We start from the raw sequence: 21,880 nt of genomic DNA, 5'->3' as shown, positions 1-21,880 counted from the left end.
ATTCCAACGTAGGAAGTGTTATGAACAGCTGATCGGATCGGCAAAGCGTGTTTCTGGAATATTATGTTTTTGTTGCTCCAAGCGCTTTTTATGCAGTTTTTGCAAAGCTATATGTGGAAGGAAACTGTGACCTAGAACAAGCTGATGGCATAAGATGTAAGTACAACTCCTCCGGTTTCATATGCAAAAAAAATTATTGCGCTAGCTTACGTGGTTTGAGAGCTAACGGGATTTAAAAATAGTTACGCAAAACAGAGCGTGCCCGCTCTGACCGGCTTTAAAGGGTTAATAGGGCTGTCAAAATTGAGCGCAAACAAAACAACTGCTGTATAATGCCTTCCGCTATCTTAGTTTAATTGGTCACATGACTGCACCACATCACTAAAATGTGTCATTGTTTTCGAAAAGGCTCCAGGTTCGCTGTCCACACTGCGATGCGAAAACGGCGTTTTCAAATGTATCCGCTTTGGAGAGCGTTTTCAAAACGCTGCGTTTTCCTTGACCGAAAATGCCGTCTCAGTGTGGATGGAAGGCCAAAACGAAGAGAAAAAGATGCGTTTTCAAACGAACATGTATTAGTCTGGACATGGCCTGTGTGTCTACTTCAGTGTCTTTTAACATTATAAACATTGACTAAAGCTTTCTGTCAGAATGTCAACATGTGTTATGTTTTTCATAATTTTAAACCTGTTGAGTAACACATCTGTTATTTTGGGCACAAGATTTTGCTTCTGAAAGGTAGTAAATTAACACAGTTAAGCTCTCTCGGCTACTTCAAAATTACAAAGTGGCTTCTCTGTTATCCTTTGGATAAGCTCTAATTTTTGTTGTCTCTCTGGTTCCCTGTTGGCATTGATATATATTTAAAGGACTTTAAAGGAAGCACTACATTTCTATTTGCCTCTGCCTTATACCTGACCCAGTTTTCGCTTTCTTTTTTTTTCTGCTGGCATGAAAGACTCCTGAGAGTGATGCCCGAGAGACTGCTTTGATAGAATAGTTGGGATTGAAAAGCGTTGATAATCTCCAAGCTTCACCAGAACTATTTAATGGTGATATTTATAGATCAGAGAAAGAATCTTTCATTTCTCTGTCGGCACCACTTCAGCCTCTCAGTCTATGTGTGCTTTTCTGCCTGCTTTTTCTGTGTTTATTTGGAGAGGCATTAATAGTCTGAGACATTTTTAGCATCTACTGGAGCATTTTTCACCTTACAGTCTTAGCCCTTACTAAATGAGCCAGGGTCCTCTCTGGAGAGTAAAGTCAAAGTGTTTTGTATCTTCGCAGCATGAGCCTACATATGCTGGAACTGCACACACTCTCAGCACACTTAACCTGGAAAGCAGCCAGAGTCTCTTTGTGCTGGTCTACTCAGCTGTGGAAGGCAAGTTCCACAGCTGAATCGGAATCAGATGGCTCAATTACGCTTCCATGGTAGGCCTTTCCTTGGGATCAGAGGGTATCGCTATCTTACACACTTTAGCGAGGGCAGTGGCCTGCTTGCTGTGTTTGGACAAGCCCATCAGCTATCATCAGGCTCAGGGGATTCTCCCAGCATCACCAGAGTTCTCCAAGGAAATGCTTTTTCAGAACAAATGATCTTGACTCTGACTTGAGGTTCATTCCACTGAAAGAACAATGAAATCTGAGACCCTCTATAATTGAGGTCCTGCGTGGTCAAATAGCATTGAAGAGAAAGTTCTTCAGGACCTAATGTTGAGGACCTCCCACACACGGTGATATGACCCTCAAAGGTTTACCCACAATGCACTCTTTGAAATCTTCTCCAATTGATCATAAGAAAACAAATACGAGATACAAGTAATCACTATTTTTATCTGTTACACTGCATTGTAGACATTAAATGGGTGCAGTTCTACTATGATATTGATACTATGGTATATCATATGATATTAAACTTTATTTTTTCTACAAAGAGCTCTAATTCTGAACAAAAATTTAATTAGATTTGGGCTTTAGACTGTGACGTAAATTTTATTTTTTTTTTTTAAATCCGTAATTCTGATTGCTTAAATACTGGGGAAATACCAACTCACTCCATTTATGTTGAGCTTTTTTTTTTTTTTTTTTTTTTGCAATTACTGACTGTCAAAGTTTGGCTTTGCTTAATTAATACACTAAAATTGGGTGGGAGGTACTGATTGGAAGGGAATGACCCATTAAAAGTTTAAATAAATAGGCCCAACCCTCTAAAATGATATTTTAGTTTCTTAGAGGTAGAGCAGGGCGATATGACCAAAAATATTTATCACGATATACATTTGAAAATTTGCGATAACGATATAACTAACGATATAATTGACACTAGCCAAAATACTTTACAACCCCACAACGTTATTAGTGCAAAGAAAACCCCATCAATGTATTTTCACTCAAACAAGCAGCTGTTTTTATGTGCATTAAAGTGATATAAAAATTTAACAGTGCAAATGCAAATTCCTTGCTGACAGTTTAACCAAAAGACATTTCCTGCTCCGACAATCCATCAAGCGGTGCGGGTTCGTAGCTTAGCAAAGTCGTACTAAATCATTCGACTGGTTTTCGAGCGCCGTGTACCACATAAAATCGTTTCGAAGTCAGTAAACACAACCAGAATTCATACATAAGGCTCACAGGATTATAAGCTGCACTGTCGATTTTCAGAAAAATCAAAGGATTGATTTTAAGTGTGCCGTATTTTCCAAAAAAGACTGTAATAACGACGGCCCGCTAGCATGCTCTACCAAAAATAGTGCTTTGTTGTGTATCTGACGGACGAAAGCTAAACCAGTTCCACACCACTGAAGTTGCAGCATTTTTACAAACCAATTCTGGTTCATCTGTTTCATTTAACGATCCGCTTTCACCCTTCTCATTCTGCGTCGTCGCCATGTGTGTATGTAAACCAGTGGTTCTTAACCTTGTTGGAGGTACCAAACCCCACCAGCTTCATATGCACATTCACTGAACCCCTCTTTAGTGAAAAATAAAATGTGATTTTTTTACTGGTGCACAAAATGAGCCATGCATGTCATGGCGGAGGCTCTGCCGAACCCCTGAGACTGAGTCACTGAACCCCTAGGGTTCGATCGAACCCAGGTTAAGAACCACTGATGTAAACAAAGGGACTGCGCATGTGAGTTTTACACATATTCTATCACGATATTTCATTTTCTTATCGTTGCCCAACATTATACCGGTATTACTATGAAAGGTATGATATGGCCCAGCCCTACTTAGAGGTAAGGTCTTTGTGCAGAGGTTCTATTGTAAGAGGCAATCTTGTACTTAACAAATGAAGCCATTAGGTGTGAGTAATAAAGACAGTGGGTCCCCATCCTAAGTTGGTCTTTTTGAACTTCGTTAGTTACTTTGACTTTAGTCAGAGCTGTTCGGCTAACTAGAGAGAATTAGTTTTGTCAATTTATGAAGTCTAAAGAAAAGCTTTTGAGACCTAACCAGTGTGTCAAAGGTAGCTCTGTTTATCTTTTTACAAGCAAAAATTATCATTGATAAAAATGAACTGGTAAAATCCTATCAATACCTTTTGAATAGTTAAACTAACACCAGTTATCAGTTTATCATTATATTGAATTTATTCCTATGTTTTAGGTTTGTCTGTCTTTATTTCTTTTCATTACCATAATAAATTTTGAGTGCCTTAAATTTTTTGCCACATTTGAAATTTTGCATAAAAGTTCCTTAGAACAAAATGCAATGCCCTACTTCAAATGGTTCATTAAATGTTTGTGAGATAGATGTCAACAAAATAGCCCCGGCAAACTCATGTTCATTTTGTCAGTCTGACTCATACCAATTTAATTTAATAATATCTTGCCTTTTTTGCCATCTGGCATCTTTAAATATCTTCATTATCCTCATCCTCAAATAATTTAGTTTGCCAACTTAACTTTAACCTAGACTTTTACCATCATAGCTCTTGTTAGGGTCTATTAGGCCCCTGGCTGAACACCACCTTGCATCGTAATCACTTTGTTTTTGATAGCAGTTTTGGAGACTGAGCTTTAGGATGTTGAGTTTTATCATCAAAGAGCTGATATCTCACTGAGCCACACTATTGGTCTTTCCTTCTTGTTTTTAACCCCCCAACCCCCCTGCCACAGCTCTGTTAGCCAAGTGTGAGATTTCAGGCTTGCACTTCTGGATGCACTGCCAGCTAATCTATATGCTAATGAGAAGATGATAATCAATGAGGTTCACGCATGGTTGGCCCCAATCAATACTATGTTGCACCAGCAAACGACTCAAATAGCCACATTTCATACCGCCAGACAGTTGGGTGGCGTGTTAATGTTGTGGGGTAGAGCATAAGTATGCCATTATCCTTTGGTTTTTATCTTCCCAATTCCATGTAAACGAATTCTGTTGTCATTAAAGAGGAGTTTAAATTCAACTCTAAAGCTATCTCATTTCATTTTTATGAGGGGTTTTGCTGGTTTTCCTCTTTTGTTATTTTGTTTCTAAGCTTGATGTCCATACAGAAATCTTTGGCACCAATTATTCAAAGCCTTCAGTAATAAATCACTCTAGTCTAGTGTGTACACTGTTATTTTTTTTAAAAACTGTCAAGACATGCTGCAGATGAATAGTGTCACAAAAAAGTTGCAAAGGTTGAGAATAACAGTTGAATAGTTTGAGAGCTCATGTCAGCAGAGATAAAGCAATACCATGTCATGACTTAAGATGATGCTAGTCTCAGTTTCACAACTAATAATGAAACAATTTTGTGGATCAAAAATCTGTTTTGTTTTCTTAAAAAAAAAACAACCTCTCGTCCCTGTGGGATCTGGGAGCTTGAGCGCAGTGTCTTAGGCTACGTCCACACTAGCCCAGATAAATTTGAAAACTGCATTTTCGTCCACACTATCGTTTTCAGTCATTTTCACAGAGTTGTGCGTCCACATTGAAACGGCCGAAAATGCTTATGTTCCAGTACTGCGCATGTGTGAAACGCAAGATGATTCGACCTGCCTGATTTCTGTCTGCTGTTTATTTACTTTCCGGCTCTTTCAAACATTGCAGCAAAATGTCGAGGAAAAGCACCGAGTTTTTTAAATGGACTAACAATGAGGTGGAGTTGTTGCTGCAAGTAACATTAAACTACAAAGTTGCAAAAGCAAGAATTTGAAGAAAAGCTATCTGGAGCATGTACATTTGATATTAATCTTTAATAGGGTTGTCAAAATTGAGCGCAAGCAAAACAACTGCTGTATAATGCCCTCCGCTATCTTAGTTTAATTGGTCACATGACTGCAACACATGACTAAAATGTGTCAACGTTTTCGAAAAGGCTCCAGGTTTGCTGTCCACACTGCAACGCAAAAACAGTGTTTTCAAATGTATCCGCTTTGGAGAGCGTATTCAAAACGCGTTGTTCTTGATCGAAAATGCCGTCTCAGTGTGGATGGAGGGCCAAAACGGAGAGAAAAAGATGCGTTTTCAAACAAAAACGTGTTAGTCTGGACATGGCCTTAGCTGTTCTTAGGACTGCACTCTCCTGGACAGAGATCTCAGATGTTGTGTCTGGGATCTGCTGGAGCCACTCGCCTAGCTTGGGAGTCACTGCACTTAGTGCTCTAATTACCACTGGGACCACTGTTTCCTTCACCCTCCACATCTTCTCAAGTTCTTCTCTGAGCCCTTGGTACTAATTCTAGCTTCTTGTGTTTCTTCTTCCTGATGTTGCTGTCATTTAGTATTGCTACATATATCACTACGGCTGTCTTCTTCTGCTTCTCTACCACCACTATGTACGATTGGTTAGCCACCACCATTTTGTCCGTCTGTATTTGGAAGCCACACAGGATCTTAGCTCGGCCATTCTCCATCACCCTTTGTGGCGTCTCCCAACCTTGTTCCTGCTTGTTCCTGTGCTGCCATGATTAGTGCCTCTGTGTTGTCTTTCAGTACAACTTTGTCCAGCCACTGGTAGGACGTCTGGATGTCAGCCACTTCCTCTATCTGCCGGTGGTACATACCGTGCAGGGGTCTATCCTTCCATGATTATTCCTCCTCTTTCTCAGGTTTCTGCTGCCTGAGGTATTCACTGAGCACGTGGTCGGTTGGGGCCATCTTCATTCGCGGATGTTTGTTGTCTCATCCTGGACTGTGATGATATCCAGTGTTGGTGATGATATCTCCCCCCGACTGTCGTCCTGGTTCCCCCTTCGTAGCATGTGTGTTGTTCCTCGTCAATCTCTAGACATGAGAGCAGTCCTTATTCACAATGTTTGAACACTGAGCTGCTAGTTTCGCCATCAGTGTGGATGTTGGGTATCGAAGATTCCATAGGTCCCTCATCCTATTCATGTAACCCCTTCGTTGTTCAGCCTGTGACTCACTGTTCCTGTCCTTAGCTGAATGCTAAGGAAAATGGGCCTATTACAACTGCAGGTTATTTGTGGAAATTGTGCTGCAGACTTGAAGTGAAAACTGAAATACTGAAAAAGGAATGAAGCCTTCGGTTTTCCACTGTTCGGGTCTAGACTAAGCAAAAGAGAAGAAAAAGCATTTCAGGGTTATTTTTATGAAATGCCTCATTATCTTGGATTTTCAGCTATTTGGAAATAATTTGGGTGATATGGGGGGGTTAGGGTCTAAGCATCCTAAAAAAAAAAATTCAGTATTCAGGAAGCATCAGCGGGGGAGGGGAGAGTAAAATCATTACCATCATCTTCATTAAAGAGGATCCTGTTGTCCAATCAGGATGCGGCTCTGCATGGGGATTCCATAAGCGCCCGTTGGCTGTCGCTAGGATACCACATAATTAGTAGGCAGGCTGTGGCCTGGTTGGTGGACTTGGGTGTTGATGCTGGGACGACGAGCTTGCTGTGTGTTGGGGGTAGACAAGAGGGGCAGGGGGTTTGGAGGCTGCACAGAAACACCCTTGCACGCGCTCATTTATTCACTCAGTCAGCCAGGCAGCCAGCCACTCACTTAGGCAGACAAAGAGGAAAGAGGAGCAACATCCTGCAGGAGGACAGCACACTCCCCGGGGGATGGGGCATCATACCCCTGCATCGCGTTGGGGGTGTCGGAGGAGGTAGGAACACCAGAGTTAGGGGGCTTTGTCTCAGAAGCAGAGTACCCCTCTTCACACACAGATACACGCACACACACACACACACACACACACACACACACACAGAAATTTATATATAAAAATACACACAGGCACACATTTCTCTGTGGATCTTTTAGCTATTAAAGCTATTATCACACATCAATCGATTAGTGGAGCTGACAAATGCATTCTCATAGTATTTTTAATGTGGGTCATCAGAGTTGTATGGGCACTGATGGAGGTTTCTGCACTTCCTTACTGTGATGTAAGCTCTGTAGAGACAGCCAGTCTGTCTGACAGTCTCTTAACAGCTCTCATCGTCCTGCTGGATATGCGAAATGGATCACACGCAAAGCTGACTGTCAGTTCTTGTGGTCTTGTAATGCTAGCATGAGGGGATCAATATGCTCCAACAGCACTTAAATTACATTGTTATGGCATTGACTGGCTCTTTGCACTGTGTTTCATGCTGCTGGTGCTGCTTTGATGTTGTCTTAAAAAAGCTGAATAGCACTTTTCATGGGTGCAAGGGGTCGTCCTCCATGAAACCCAATTCAAAGCCAGATTTGTGGATGTAACAATGTAAAAGTGGTACTTGGATGGGGCTGAGCAAGGGGTGATCTACATGGCACTGTTTACTGATTGATGGGTGACTCCTCTCAGAGGGACATGGGTTGCAGGGATCATTACCAGAGGGGATTCCCTCCCCTCTCCCCACATGGGGAGGCAATATGAAGCACACTGTGGGATGTAGGCTAATGATGGCATACAGACAAGCAGGCTTTGGCAGCAGTGGTGCTTTGTTTACAACCTGGACCCAGCACTGCCTGACTGCATTTCAGTTTTTCAGCCACAAATATGAAAACATCAAGTTTTCAATCAGTGACTGGCACCGCTGAATGGAAAATAAGGGTCTTTTTAATTTAGAAGGTCTTGGAATATGTTTTTTACATTTTTCCATTTTTCATCCAGTTTAAATTAGGATCTAGTTCTTTGCTTTAATGGTGTTAGATATATCAGGTTAATATGTAAAAGCATTTTTAATTGATGCTTGTACTGCCCTAATTTGACTGGTTGCTGCCTTTCTTGTTATGCAACCTAAGGTTTCAATTAAAGCATTTAAGCTGTTTAAACAGATGTTAAAAAAATGTCTTTTAACTCACTCACTGGTTTGCTCAAATATTTTGTAACCTTTTGTGAGCTGTTCTGCGTTTGCCATTTTAAGGAATAGCATGTGGTTTAGTGAGATGGCAGATTGTTTCCAAGTCTCCTTTGTAGCCTAAATGGGCTGTAGAGCTTTGCTTTGGCTCCTAATCTGCTCAAAAGAATGAGTATGTGGAGGAAATGGCTTAAGAATTGCAGCATGGCGGCAGCATTGCTCCTTATTTAATTACTTCCATTACACACTCGTCCCACTCCTGCCCATTTAAAATCCTGAACCTGTTCACTCAACCTTCACCTCTCACTTGCTCCTTTTTCCTTGTAGCTGCGGTGACTTAATGTGAACCTGTATAACCTGAAGGCTATAAATTCCTCCCTTTTCCCCCCTTTTCTAACTCATACAGTGATTGTTATTCTTTCTGATCCCCCCATCAAACATGCTCATTAATCCCATTCTTGACACTAGTCAGAGCAAGAAAAGAATCTGAACTCATTAAGATTCTGAGAGCTTTTTTTTTTTTTTTAACTTCTTTTTCTTTTCTTTTTTTTTTAAATTAACTGCTGGACTTTGTTTAAACAAAAGAATCTTTGACTTTTTCCAAAGATTGCTTATTTTCCACCAAGGAAGGATGCTTGATCTCCTTCCATCATCTTCACTTTTTATCAGCTGCCATGCTGAAATCTTCTCCACCTTGTCTACCCGGAGAGCTCTGAACCTTTTTCGTTCTGCGCTAATGGATAGCAAAGCACCAAGGGACCAAACCTAAAAAGGCTTTTATGGAAGGACCCTAAATCATTCCTCCTTATTCTTGTGACTGACTGAATGGAATGGATTCATTTTTTTATTTTATTTTTTAAAATCTTATTCACTCAACACTCTTGGACTGAGTGTTGACTTAATTTAGGCTTGTAGTGTCTGCTTACCCCTTATATTTATGCTAAATTCAGTGGAGTTCACTGGATTCCTGAAATACAATTTTTATGTGTATTTTTACATGAAAACAGAGGTATCATTTATTTTCCAGCTCGTGTTTGTATCCTGCATATTCATTTCGTGCAGTCGGACAGCATATCCGTCTTTGAGAACAGACAGCAGAGGTGTGACTTAAGCAAAATGACAAGAGATATCCTTATGTTTGTTTTGTAACTTGTACTTTATATAACTTTAGCTTGGCTCAGTTTATTGAATACATAAATACAAAGTAAACAATGAGATGAAAACTCCCTTCTTTGAACAGTAAAAGCAAAGGGAGTATAAACTGTTTGAAACTTAATAAAGAGAATTGCATAGGGGCTCTTACATAACCCAGCAGCAACAAAATGAAAGCGGCTCCCCAAAAAGATGGTATGTCTTGTTTTGTATGAGAGAGAATGCTTAGTATCAGAACATATATGTATATTTTGTGTAGTTTGTCAAAGTGGGGGCTGGACAGTCATGGCAACAGGGATGTGGGTGTCAAATTAAGTCAGGGTAAAAAAAAAGTTAATGATTGGCTGCAGAGTTCGACGTGATCTCTTTCATGGTTTCTGCAGTGAGAGATTATTCAGGTAGTTGCTGTAGTAAAAGATTGCAGTGACCTACAGTTTACACTGGGCTGGTTTGCAGCTGGGTGCGAAGGATAAACTGAGCACTGAAATGCTCACTGAGCTGGGGGGGAAAAAGTGAAACTGGTAATTCACTGGTCGATCTGCATTCCTAACCTCACCTATGGACATGAGCTCTGAGTCTTGTCTGAAAAAATAAAATCACAGATACCAAAATGGCAGAAGAGTTTCTTTCAAAGCATAATAATTTGGTAGGGGCTCGAAGTAAAACGACTACGCTTTCATGCAAGGTGATTCAGGCATCTGACTGGTGTGTTTTCTGGACTCCTCCTGGGTGAGGTGTTTTGAGCCATGGGAATGGCTCAGTGTATCACAAGAGCTGGAGGTAGCAGGGGAGAGGGAGGTCTAAAGGTATTGGTTTAGACCCTGATCAGGAGCAGAAGATGGATAGGTGTGATAAAGATTAGTTTCAACTGTAAAAGTTATAAGTAAAACAGTGATTTTATAGTTATGTAGTAAATGTTTTTTGAAGTCAAGTACTAATTTGAGCAAGCTGAGACTTTGAGATAATTTTTCTTTACATTAATATAAAATCCACAAAACCTGGACCTGGTGAAATCTTCATAACCAGAGTTCAGAGTTTTTATTCAGAAGAGATTTTACTTAATTTGAGTTCCTTTTTTGGGCCCTTTGATCATTTATGAGTCTAATTTGCCTTTTGTTTTGGTGGCAGGGTGATGCACTAATTAGTACTTACTTATTTTTCATACTTTAAAGGGATTGTGGCACATGTGTCATACTGAAGACGTAGGGGTTCAATCCAGTCCTTTGCAAGTTTTAATCCAGCCTGCCAATCAGTTTAGTCTTTGAAAAACTTCTTAGTCATTTGTAAGTTTTCATGTGAATCTCCTTTTTCATCCTAGAACCCTGTGGAGTTCATTTAGTTTAAAATTTTCAAAGATCTTTAAGTTTGACTTTTTTTCTTTGAAATTCCCCACATGTACTGAGTTTTCAGGTTCATGCTTTTAAGAATTTTTAGATTGATTATTTTACCTTGAGATATTTGTGCTTGACTAAATGATGTGACATAGTTAGGGATCTTTGGACAAGTTGTTGTTAAGAATATCTGGTATATGTAACCATAATAAGCCGTAAACTGTATATGGCCTTGGATGTGACCAACCGTGGTAAAATTAATTTTGTTGCCCTTGACTTATAGTGCAACATAAGACTAAAACAGTTTGGGTATAACTTTGATGCGGTAGATGTGTCACTGGTCTTACATTTACCTGGTGTTGAATGGTTTATTGACAACCATGTTCAGGTGCATCTTGTTTCGACTACTTTGTCTCGATTCAGTTGTATGTAAACATAGAAACCTAAAGCATTTTTGCAATCCATGAGCCAAAACTCTGGGTTAATAATTATTGAGTTGGTTGTCTAAAAAAATTACTAATTCCAACTTCTGTATCAGTGGCAGAAACAAGCTTCCATACATTCATCAGGTTTTTTGCTTCTTTCTTGAAGGCACAGGAGAGCCATTCAGAAGAGCCGGGGGTCAAAGGTGAAAAGAGCAGAGGGCACCATGGAGAGTGAGCCAGGGGCCCCTGCTTCCACTGCCAGCAGTACCGGGACCACCGCAGCCACCACCACGTCCACCACCATTTCCTCCAGCACCACTGCTGTCAGCAGTAATAGTACCTCTAATACTACTACAACTACTACTAGTTCTACTACTTCCACTAGCATTAGTAATAGTAGTAGCAGCAGCAGTAGTAGTAGTAGTAGTACTAACACTAGCAGTACTTCCAGCAGTAGTACTACAGCTGGAAGACCGGCAGTGCCTCAGATATCGGTTTACAGTGGAATACCTGACCGTACAGTACAGGTGAGTGTTTTGGTTCTGTAATAAATCTGCTGAGAGCTTAAGTTGAGGTATTCTGTGTAACATCCTGACACTCTTTGCTCTACTGCCCTCTGTTGGTGTTTAAAAGTGACATACAAGCTTCTAAAATTGTTTTTGATGTAGCATCGTTTTTTACAAAGGGAATTGATGAAAAAGGGAATTTGTCTTCCCAGTAAAGGATCTCAAATATGTGGTAATGTTGGAGCATGTCTCCAATTTGGAGACAGGAAAGAATGTTTTCTGTGCTTTAGTGCTTTTGACCTCTTGCCCTCGGGGTAAGCCTCTACACAGGCTTAGCCTCCCTCAGAATTGGGTCCACTCAACTTTGAGTGCTGATGGTTTGACAGCAGGGTTTTTGTTAGATTGAGTCCTTCTTTTCACCCCCTCAGCATGCTGACAATCACAAGGCAATCACTATTGTCACTGAGCAGCACTGTGAGCATAAAGGACTGCTGGAAATCAGTTCATGCATGTATTTCATCTTTGCTACTTGTGCCCGTCAGCGACACGTTGTGGGTCCGGATGCTTCTGTGACACTGTTGACTGCAGGTCAAAATCCTTGGAAACATGGCATAGGGCACTTGGAGAGGTGGTTTCCCAGTAGTAGGGGTTTAACTTTCTTAGAGTTGTGTCTGGCACAGTGTGAAACCTTTCTGTCCCACATTTAGGGAAAAAGAATTGTTTGTGTGTTTGCAGTAATTGGAGGTTTTGAAACCCTGACTTCTGTCTCCCGATTAGTCTGTTAAATAGGCAGTGATGCAATCAGTTCAGATTCAACACATTTTGATTGTACCACATTTAGGATTCGATAAAGATATTGCATACTAATGACTATTGCTTAATGAAGAAAAATCAGCAGTTTGGTCTGTAAAGCATTTTGAAATACAATCAGGACAAGATTTATAAGCTCAAGTGATAAAATAATTATAAATCTAAAACTTTGTAAAGTTTGTAAAATGTTAAATTCATAATAACCATGCAATCAAACTGACATTTCTTGATGTTGTTTACTGTTATCACACAATTTTCTTTTCATTTTTCCCACCAGATAATCTGCATGAGCAAAGATCCTAGTAAATAAAACTGCATTAAATATGGGGATGTATTAGCAACTGTTACTGGTATCAGAGTTTTTGGGTTGCCTGCTTTTTTTTTTTGTATGCCTTTGGCATGGTTCTAGCACCGCTGTATGTTTGTAAAAGAGCAAATCATTTCAAAAAACCACAGGTAAGGCTGTACAAAGAACAGAACTGTTTTTAGTATAGGTGTGATGTTGGTGGCTTTAAGCGGTTGTATAATAGAAGAATGTGGAGAGTGTGGAGGTGGGTGATACAACCTCAGATTATATCACAATATTTCAATGAAATTTGCAACAATATTTCTGGAAATACAGAAAGCGTTTTATTTGTGAATGAAGTGGTGCCAGCAATAGCAGCATTATGGTGCAACAAGTCACACAGGTATTGTTTTCCAAGGAAATTTTAAGTAAGTCTAAAATAAGTGTTTAATACTTGCGCAATAACTAAAGTAACCTTGTAACTCTTCAGAAACCTGCACAACATTGTCACACAATAGAACTGAAGCTGCATGGTTATACTTAGGGTGTGTTTTTGGTGAAACAGGTTTGCCTTTTCCATGTTCAGCAGGGGCGGTTTTCTTGCATATTTTGGAAAGCATTGTTATGTTGGAGGATGATGAAGTAGCTCCCTTTTAACAAATCATCACTGTAGGCGGACACATGGCTGTGGCTGTCAGATATATCTGGGCTTGTCTACTTGCTGTGCCATTAGATAATGTAAACACATGGCATTGCTATAGAAATACAATTATAAAACCCATTTTCTTTTCTTTTTATTTATCATGTAAAAATTTGTACTGAGATTACCCACATGGTAGAGGCACAGAGGCTTTGGTTTGCTTTGTTGACATATCATGAAGAATTGATGTTGTTTCGAGGTGACTGAATTTGTGATTCTTTGGATTTTATGAAAGTTTAGTTCAGATGTAAAAATCAAATGTCTTTTTTAAACTGGCCATTTTTTTTGCACCTGTTTTTATTTGCAGGTATTCCAGCAGGCATTGCATAGACAGCCCAACACAGCAGCACAGTACTTGCAGCAGATGTATGCAGCTCAGCAGCAGCATCTGATGCTGCAAACTGCAGCCCTCCAGCAGCAGCACAGCCTCAGCCTGGCTGCTGTACAGCAGGTCAGCAAGCAGGCATCACAAATAATTCATTCTCTCAGTTTAGAGATGATGATTGCAGTTATTGTTGACCTGCTGCAAGACATGTTTCAGAAATTGTGCATCACTCACCCTGTCCTTCTTCCTCTCTCTACCTTTGTGATAGGCCAGTATCGCGGCTGGCCGGCAAAGCTCTTCACAAAATGGCACTTCATCTCAGCAAACAGGATCTACTCAGGCTACGGTAAGTGCAGTTTGGAGTGCTGCCTTCCTAAAAGCCTCTTTAAGTTATCTTTGTCCAGTTGGATTATCATCGAGCCAAGTTGATTTTTAGCAGCAGGATGCTAGCAGCTTGGTTGCTCCTTCTGTTTTACCTTTAAAAAGATTCAAGTTTCTTTTTGATTTTGTACGTATTTAGCTGTAAGAAATATTAGCAGAATGAACACATTTTAACTATTGAATTTGATGCTGTCGAATTTAATAGTTGGGGATATGATGCTTTTGTCTCAGAACTCCCCACATCTATTCAGGATTTGTACGTATAACCTAATAATCCTGATTATCTCTCCCCATAGATCAACCTGACCACGTCTCCAGCGGCAGCTCAGCTGATCAGCCGAGCTCAGAATATTAGCTCAACCCCCACCACTATTTCCCAGCAGGCTGTTCTGCTGGGCAGCCCATCGAGCCCCACTCTTACACCCACCCAAGCACAGATGTACCTGCGTGCACAGATGGTAAGACTACAAAGAAAAGAAATGGCCACAGGCACATTTACATGATCCTCCACTTTATGCATAAACACTAGCACACTCGTATTGCTTGATTTAAATAGGCACAACTCTGTTCTTTGGAGGCCCTGTGTATGTGTTTATGCCATTCAGATTTCTTTATTGTCATGCAGTCAATACATCACAGATGCATTACTGAACAAATTTGCATGCACAGAGAGAAACTCGCAATAAAAACAGGGCTGAGTTAAAAAAGAATAAATGAAGGCGTTATTGCACATGTATAGAACATTACATACATAAATAAATAAAATATACAAAATACATATTGTGTTTGTAAGCAATTCCACTGTAAATGACGTGTTTTGTTGTCATCTTGCAGTAGAGTAGGTGGTCAGGATAATGCGTTTGCCTACAGAGAGCTCTTTGCAAACATGGAAGTCGATGTCTTTAACGTGAATGCTCAGAAAACATTTTTTGGTTTGTGTGTGTGTGTGTGTGTGTTCTCTCTTTCTCTTGTTGAAGGAATAGAAATTGGTTATTTTGGGTATAGCTGGTTTTGAGTGCTTGTCAGTTGGAGTTTCCAGATTGTACAACTGATGGCAAACTGAAACTGGCAATGAGGTGGTAGAACAACCTGCTTATTACGAGCAAAAACACAACGTTATCAGATGTCTGTGATGATTGCGGCAGGAAGCAAACTGCATGTCAGTTTAGTCATGGACTTTATTTCGAGTACAGTTTCCTGGTGCTACATTTACTCGTATCAGTGTCCCAAAATATTTTCTTTAGTTTCCTGTTTTGTCTTATCATACACCCGAGGTTAAAAACTAACTGAATATACACATGCAGCACCCCATGATTAAATAATCTTCTGTCTTGTTAAGTTTTTGTAAATACTTTTGTAAATAGTGTGTTTTAACATTTATTGGGAGCCTGTGGCCCTTATTCAGTGTCATGTCCAAGGTACTGAGTCATATTTTCTAAAGCAGAATGGATGCTTCTGGCACAGCTTTACCTACACCTATTTCATAGGTGCATGTTTGGCCTCTGGCTTTCATCAGGTCAAAATGGTTATGGCCATTATTCAACACCATGCCCTGGGTACTGAGCCAGTTTTCACAGGTAGTTAGATACTGATTTGGTGATATAAGTCTTTGTCATCATTAAAATTGCAGTTTCACTAGTTGGTGGGGGAATATGATCAGTAATGACACAGGAGAGTAATTTTAGTTTACAGTTTGCTTCTCCTATGTTAGTTCCCCCTTTTTTTAATGTGTGCCATACTTTCCAGGCCCAGGTACAGGTGGCGAGGAGCCTGGGTCGTGCTGTTCCTCTGTCCCCACAGCTCATCTTTACCCCAGCTGCCACTGTGACGGCTGTGCAGTCAGACAGCTCTACGCAGGCCTCCTCACAGGTAATATTGGTGGAACCTATATTATCACTAATAATACAAGAGCAGTCTTTTATCTCGTCTTAACATCTTTTCCAGCTCCCTCTCGTAAATATAACTTTATACATTTTACACATATGTAGCAAAGCAGTAATCCATAAAAATAAATATTAAACTTACAAGCTTTAAATGAATTTCCAGCATTTTACAAATAAAATTCTTATGAACATAGTCAAAAAATCCACAGCTTGAGCCATTTGTGAATCTTGTCTCTCTTTTTGTATTTAAGAATCAGGTACAGAATCTGGCCATCCGTGGCCAGCAGGGGGCGACAACATCCTCCTCTCAGACTCAGATGCCACAGGCTCTCAGTCTGAAGCAGGCCCCTGTGCCTATCCAGCCTGCGTCACTGATCAAAAACCCAAGTCAAGGTACCCAGGCCTCAGCAGGGGGGAAGACCAGCTCCTTAGACAGTCCCTCTGAAGGAGGGAAGAAGGGGGACAGTGCAGCAGTCACAGAAGTCCGAGCTATAAACATGAGCCGCAGTGTCACCGCTGTGAATGCTCAGCCTCTGCTTGCTCCAGGTAAGAGAAGTTTGCATATCCACAACATTAAATCCCATCCATTAAAGAAATGTCTCTCACACAAGTGAGAGAAAAAAATAATAATGATGGATATTAGTGATGCAAATAACAAACCCAAAACAAATGGTTGGTTAACAGGTTGTTTTGTTTGATCTTTAAAAGTACAGGAAGTAATACTTTTCTTGTTTTACTTACTGCTGTCACTCTTTTTAATCAAGAAAATTGTCTGCAGCTCAACCAATATTTATTGATACATGCAGCCTTAATGTGTTTAAAACCTAATGCTTTGTGCGCTTGCCAAATTGTTTGCAACACAAAGTCTTAAAAAACAGCAATAAACTCTGTGTAAGATATCAAGATGTGCTTACTAGGTCTTGTTGAATATGAGTGTTGGTATTAAATGGCAGCATTGTGGTTCAATTGATGGCACCATTTCCTCACAGCAAGAGTGTCCTGGGTTGAAACCTTGACAGGGCCCTACTGTGTGGAGTTTTGTCTGGGTCCACTTAATACAAGTTAAAACTTGTGGCGCCACAGTGTAGTTGTTAAAACACATTTAACATGTGGAAGTTCAAGGCCAGGAGAAGGAGGGCTATGTCAGGGAGGGCATCTGGCATTAAACTCTCTTCTAAAGGCAGTGGTGACACTGCCATACACTCTAGACAATCTAACCAACATGTGCAAGCAACACTGTAGCATGACAGATTACATTTTAATGTCCCTAATCATGTATTGTAGCAACTTAAAAGCAGTCTTATAAACCAATGTTTGTCAGGTCACTGCTTTGATTCTGACTAAATTATATCAGCAGCTCGACTGGATTGCCATGAAATTATGCAGAGCAGAAATTGGTGGTCACAAGAGCATGAATCCTAGTGTCTCCACTGAGTTTCCTCTTCTGTGTTTCTTCAATCAAATTGTCTTATAGCCAGTAAAATCTTTAATCTTAGTGTATTTTAAATGCTGTTTCTGAGCACATCTTAGATAAAACTTCTTGTGCTGCTCATGCTATGTGTTCTGAATGCACCAATGTTTTCCTCTGAAAACATGTGGTCCACAGAGCATGTAAGCTCTAAAACTGCAGCGAAGTTATAGTTTCATTTTTGTGGACAGAAAAAGGAAACTGACAAACTGTTTGCCGGCGGCTGCATGCTTCTGTTATGTATCAGATGTACATTTCAAACCTCAAGAAAGATTTTGGCTTTGTGACAGCTGTCTTATATACATATACAGAGCTGTGCTCTAGTGTTTATAGTGAGATTAGATGAAAAGACATTTCACACATGGACGTTTGAAAGCTTTTTCTTGGCTGTTGCCATGACTTGTCGGGGCCTGCTTCACAAATCCATTCACTCACTAAATGGGTGAAACCAGCTCTATTAGAGACAGCGTGTTGGTTTTGTGTCTGGAACAGTCTAGCTGCTTTGTGAATTAGAAGCTGTGAAAGGCACACTGCCATGCAAGAGTGTTTTTAAACCACTTATTGTGTAATTGAAAGTCAGCAGCTGTTTTTTTTTTAATGTTTTTTTCTCCCCTTTTTAGTGTGAATGGTTGTGAATGTTCTAGCAGCACAAGCTGATTACGTCAAATTAAGTCCCATTTGTTTGCATGATAAGTAACCTTTAGATGCATTTTAAAGAGGGTCCTCATAGGAAATCACATCTTGCGAAATAATTTGTCTGTCTGTGCATGTGCCATATTTATGTCTGTATGACTGCATGGCTGTAACACTCTTTACATTTATGGTTGGTGTTGTGTGTGTGTGTGTGTGTCTGTGTGTGTGTGCGCACTTGGGCTTGTGTGTTTGTGAAGAGAGGGGGAGGTGGGGATTATCTGTGCACGTCGGTGCACAACTGTGTCTTGCTTTGTTTCAGTAATAGATTCGCATAAAATGAAAGGGAGGATGGAAGCTGAAAATCTGGCAGCATGCTGTCTGGGGGGAAAAAATTACCATGGGTTGCCATAGCAGCAGCCCACGAGGGACAGGTGTGCACATGAGATGCTGGGGAGTTATTACTCTGTGGATCAGGAAGAGAAGAGGCAGCGTGGCTGGCTGATGGGATTCGGATTAGGATAAAAGCTTGGATTCAACTTGACTGTGGCTGGGTCAAGATGCACTTTGCTTTAGAGGGTAAAATTGGTAATAGAAGGGAGCAGCCATTATTTTTAGCTGCAGGAAACCAGAGATTTTGCTCCATGTTGTTGGTGGGTAATTTCACCCCCTGAGGATGGTTTTGGTTCATGAAAGATTGTAGAGGTAATTGCTACTTAGCATTTTATGTAATTGATCAGCAATTTTAGTGATTTTAGTCTTAATAAAATTATGACACTTAACTGTTGCATTTCAAAAGTAGCTCATTGCTATTATGCACCAGGAAAATTTAGATATGAACTCAGCTAGTGGTTTTGCACAGTCCACATTCATGATATCAATTATTAATAGTTTCACTTGGCAAATGAACCACCTATAATGTTGCAATGTTACTAACTTTGTTGCTAGTTACTACACAGACATTGACTGATATTAGACGTTTAGCCTAAATTCACCTAACAAAATGGGTGGTGAATTTATGCAGGAGGCTTGCAGACTTTAGAAGTGTTTAGAAGTGTAATATGGTAATTATGGTTTTTGCACAAGTAAAAGGAATAATTACATCAATAACCTTGCTTTAATTATTTTTTTATATTTCAAAAAAGAATACAGTACATACAATATTGCATATTTGCAGTGATTTTTGTTTTAAACAGGACACTCCCGGCCAAACAAGTGGTGAAAAATATCCATCATAATTTCAGATTGATAAATGGATTCATAAGTAGTAGAGCAGGGTAATATGACCAAAAATATTTATCACGATATACATTTGAAAATTTGTGATAACGATATACTTGACACTAGACAAAATACTTTACAACTCCACAACTTTATTAGTGCAAAAAAAAATCAATGTATTTTCACTTAAACAAGCAGCTGTTTTTTTTTTTTTTTTAGTTTTTTTTTATGTGCGTTAAAGTTATATAAAAATGTAACAGTGCAAATGCAAATTCCTTGCTGACAGTTTAACCAAAAGGCATTTCCAGTGGAAACTGGCCGACATATCCTCAGCATAACCATGTATAATATACACAAAACTTAAAAAGAGGTTATACACACACAATACGGTAATGTTATGTTGAAGCGCAGTACGTATCACTCCGCGAGGCTCCTGACTACGATTGCCGTAATGCTCCGACAATCCATCAAGCGGTGCGGGTTCGTAGCTTAGCAAAGTCGTACTAAAACATTTGACAGATTTTCGAGCGCCGTGTACCACATAAAGTCGTTTCGAAGTCAGTAAACACAACCAGAATTCATACATAAGGCTCACAGGATTATAAGGGGCACTGTCGATTTCCAGAAAAATCAAAGGATTGATTTTAAGTGTGCCGTATTTTCCAAAAAACGACGGCCCACTACCAAAAATAGTGCTTTGTTGTGTATCTGACAGACGAAAGCTAACCCAGTTCCACACCACTGAAGTTGCAGCATTTTTTACAAACCAATTCTGGTTCATCCGTTTCATTCAACGATCCGCTTTCGCCCTTCTCATTCGCCGTCGCCGCCATATGCGTATGAAAACAAAGGCACTGCACATGCGCGTTTGACCCATATTCTATCGCGATATTTCATTTTCTTATCGTTGCCCAACATTATACCGGTATTACCGTGAACGGTATAATATGGCTCAGCCCTAATAAGTAGGGTTAATAATTCATGTGAAGGATGCCTTACAGCCTCCCAAAGTGGAAAAAGAAAGAGATAATAGATGCAGTTAAATGGTTGGTGTGCGCAGCATGTGTTAGTATGTATTACCCAAACATAAACTTTAGGTTACACAAGCTTAGCAGCTTGCTCTGGTCCTCTATGGTCTTCATTCCGGCCTTTCACCCATTTTGCTCTTGTGGAGGTAGTCCACCTGTCAGCTGTATCTCACAGTCAGACAAACTCCAGGTTTTGAGTCCTCTTCCTGCTCTGGAGGGCCACTCCAACCAGAACCTGCAGCAGGCCGGAAAAGAGTTTCATGTGTGACAAAGACTAAAAGATGCAGTTGGAATAGATCCACTCACAAAAGTGTCAGCTCATTTGTGCCAATTATAGTCACAAAGTATATATTGTATTACTCTATAATTCATTTAACAAAACGGACGTGCACCTCCCATCAAAAGACTCCTATTCGTGTGCCCTTGTTATCGCCACAAATAGAATCTTAAGAAAAAACAAACACCTGACGTGTCTCATTTCTACCAAATCTGTGTTAAATCGAACTCAGCACAGAACAAATTGATTAATTGTGGTTACGCTGAGAGTTTGTCAGATTCACATTCATGGGAATTGAGGAGGAAGCAAATGTTAGGCCGTCTGGCTTGATGCAGCAAGTGTATGTCTGTCATCACCTTCTCTCAGCAACAAAGAGCCGGCACCACACTATAAAACCACAGCAGGGAAACCCCATCAGCACTAAAAAACTGGAAAGATGAAAACTTTTTTCTTTTTCTTTTTTTAAGGTGTACTTATGTATAAAACCTTTACTGTACTGTAAGTTTTGAAGCCATTTGAGAACCGGATTCATGGAGCTAATTTTCCTTGATAAACAATCTTCAATCCTTATTTGGAATTGTATTAAAATTAGGAAAGGTGACTCAAGGTCTACTGTTGCTGTGGTGTTGTTGGTCAATATTTTTCAAGATGGTAAGCCAAAGCAGGAGTCAGTGAAAATGTGGAAACTCTGGGGTTTTCCAGGGCCTGGTGCTGCAAAAGCTGGAAGGAATGCATACTGTCCTCAATTTCAGGACATTGCACGGCAATACACAGAGTAAGAACTCTACAAACATTCACAACGTTGGGGGCGGAGGGAGTTGGTTTCCGCATACTGTAGACTATATGATTTGTATGTATATATTGGTGTGGGGTGCCTGAGTAATTCCAGTCCTTAATCTTAAGACCTTGAGGGGGAATAACATTTAAACGAATTTCCAAATCTTCCTCTTCTTTCAAGACCTCTTTCTGTTACTCATTAGAGGCTTGAGAAAGATGTCAGGATTCATGCGAAGGGGCTGATTGTATCTGGTGTGTACTGATTCAGAAATCCCCCTCCTCCTCCCTTACAGAAGGCTGAGAGTCTCTTGATACTGCAAGTTTGACGCAGTTTAACTGCCGCAAGGGAGCTTTCTGCTGCCGTTTGTTCTTTGATCACATTACAATAGAATAATCATTAATAAAATAGGTAAATGTGCACACCATTTGTTAACTAT

The 21,880-nt window shown here is 40.1% G+C and overlaps 1 protein-coding gene across 1 annotated transcript in view; it reads left to right on the top strand.

Moving 5' to 3' along the window:
• Positions 1–21,880, top strand: part of phc2b (polyhomeotic homolog 2b) — a 45,744-nt gene that overhangs the window by 4,421 nt on the left and 19,443 nt on the right. Inside the window, exons 2-7 of the mRNA XM_082532469.1 lie at positions 11,318–11,678; positions 13,761–13,904; positions 14,047–14,124; positions 14,456–14,617; positions 15,906–16,028; positions 16,294–16,588. Coding sequence (XP_082388595.1) covers positions 11,376–11,678; positions 13,761–13,904; positions 14,047–14,124; positions 14,456–14,617; positions 15,906–16,028; positions 16,294–16,588 — 1,105 coding nt within the window. The 5' untranslated portion in view covers positions 11,318–11,375. The remainder of the gene's footprint in view (positions 1–11,317; positions 11,679–13,760; positions 13,905–14,046; positions 14,125–14,455; positions 14,618–15,905; positions 16,029–16,293; positions 16,589–21,880) is intronic.

The sequence above is a fragment of the Aulonocara stuartgranti genome (genome assembly GCF_965226115.1).
Source record: "Aulonocara stuartgranti genome assembly, chromosome: 5".
Taxonomy (NCBI): Eukaryota; Metazoa; Chordata; class Actinopteri; order Cichliformes; family Cichlidae; genus Aulonocara; species Aulonocara stuartgranti.
The sequence above is the reverse complement of the archived record's forward strand: the minus strand, read 5'-3'. Positions and strand labels throughout refer to the sequence as shown.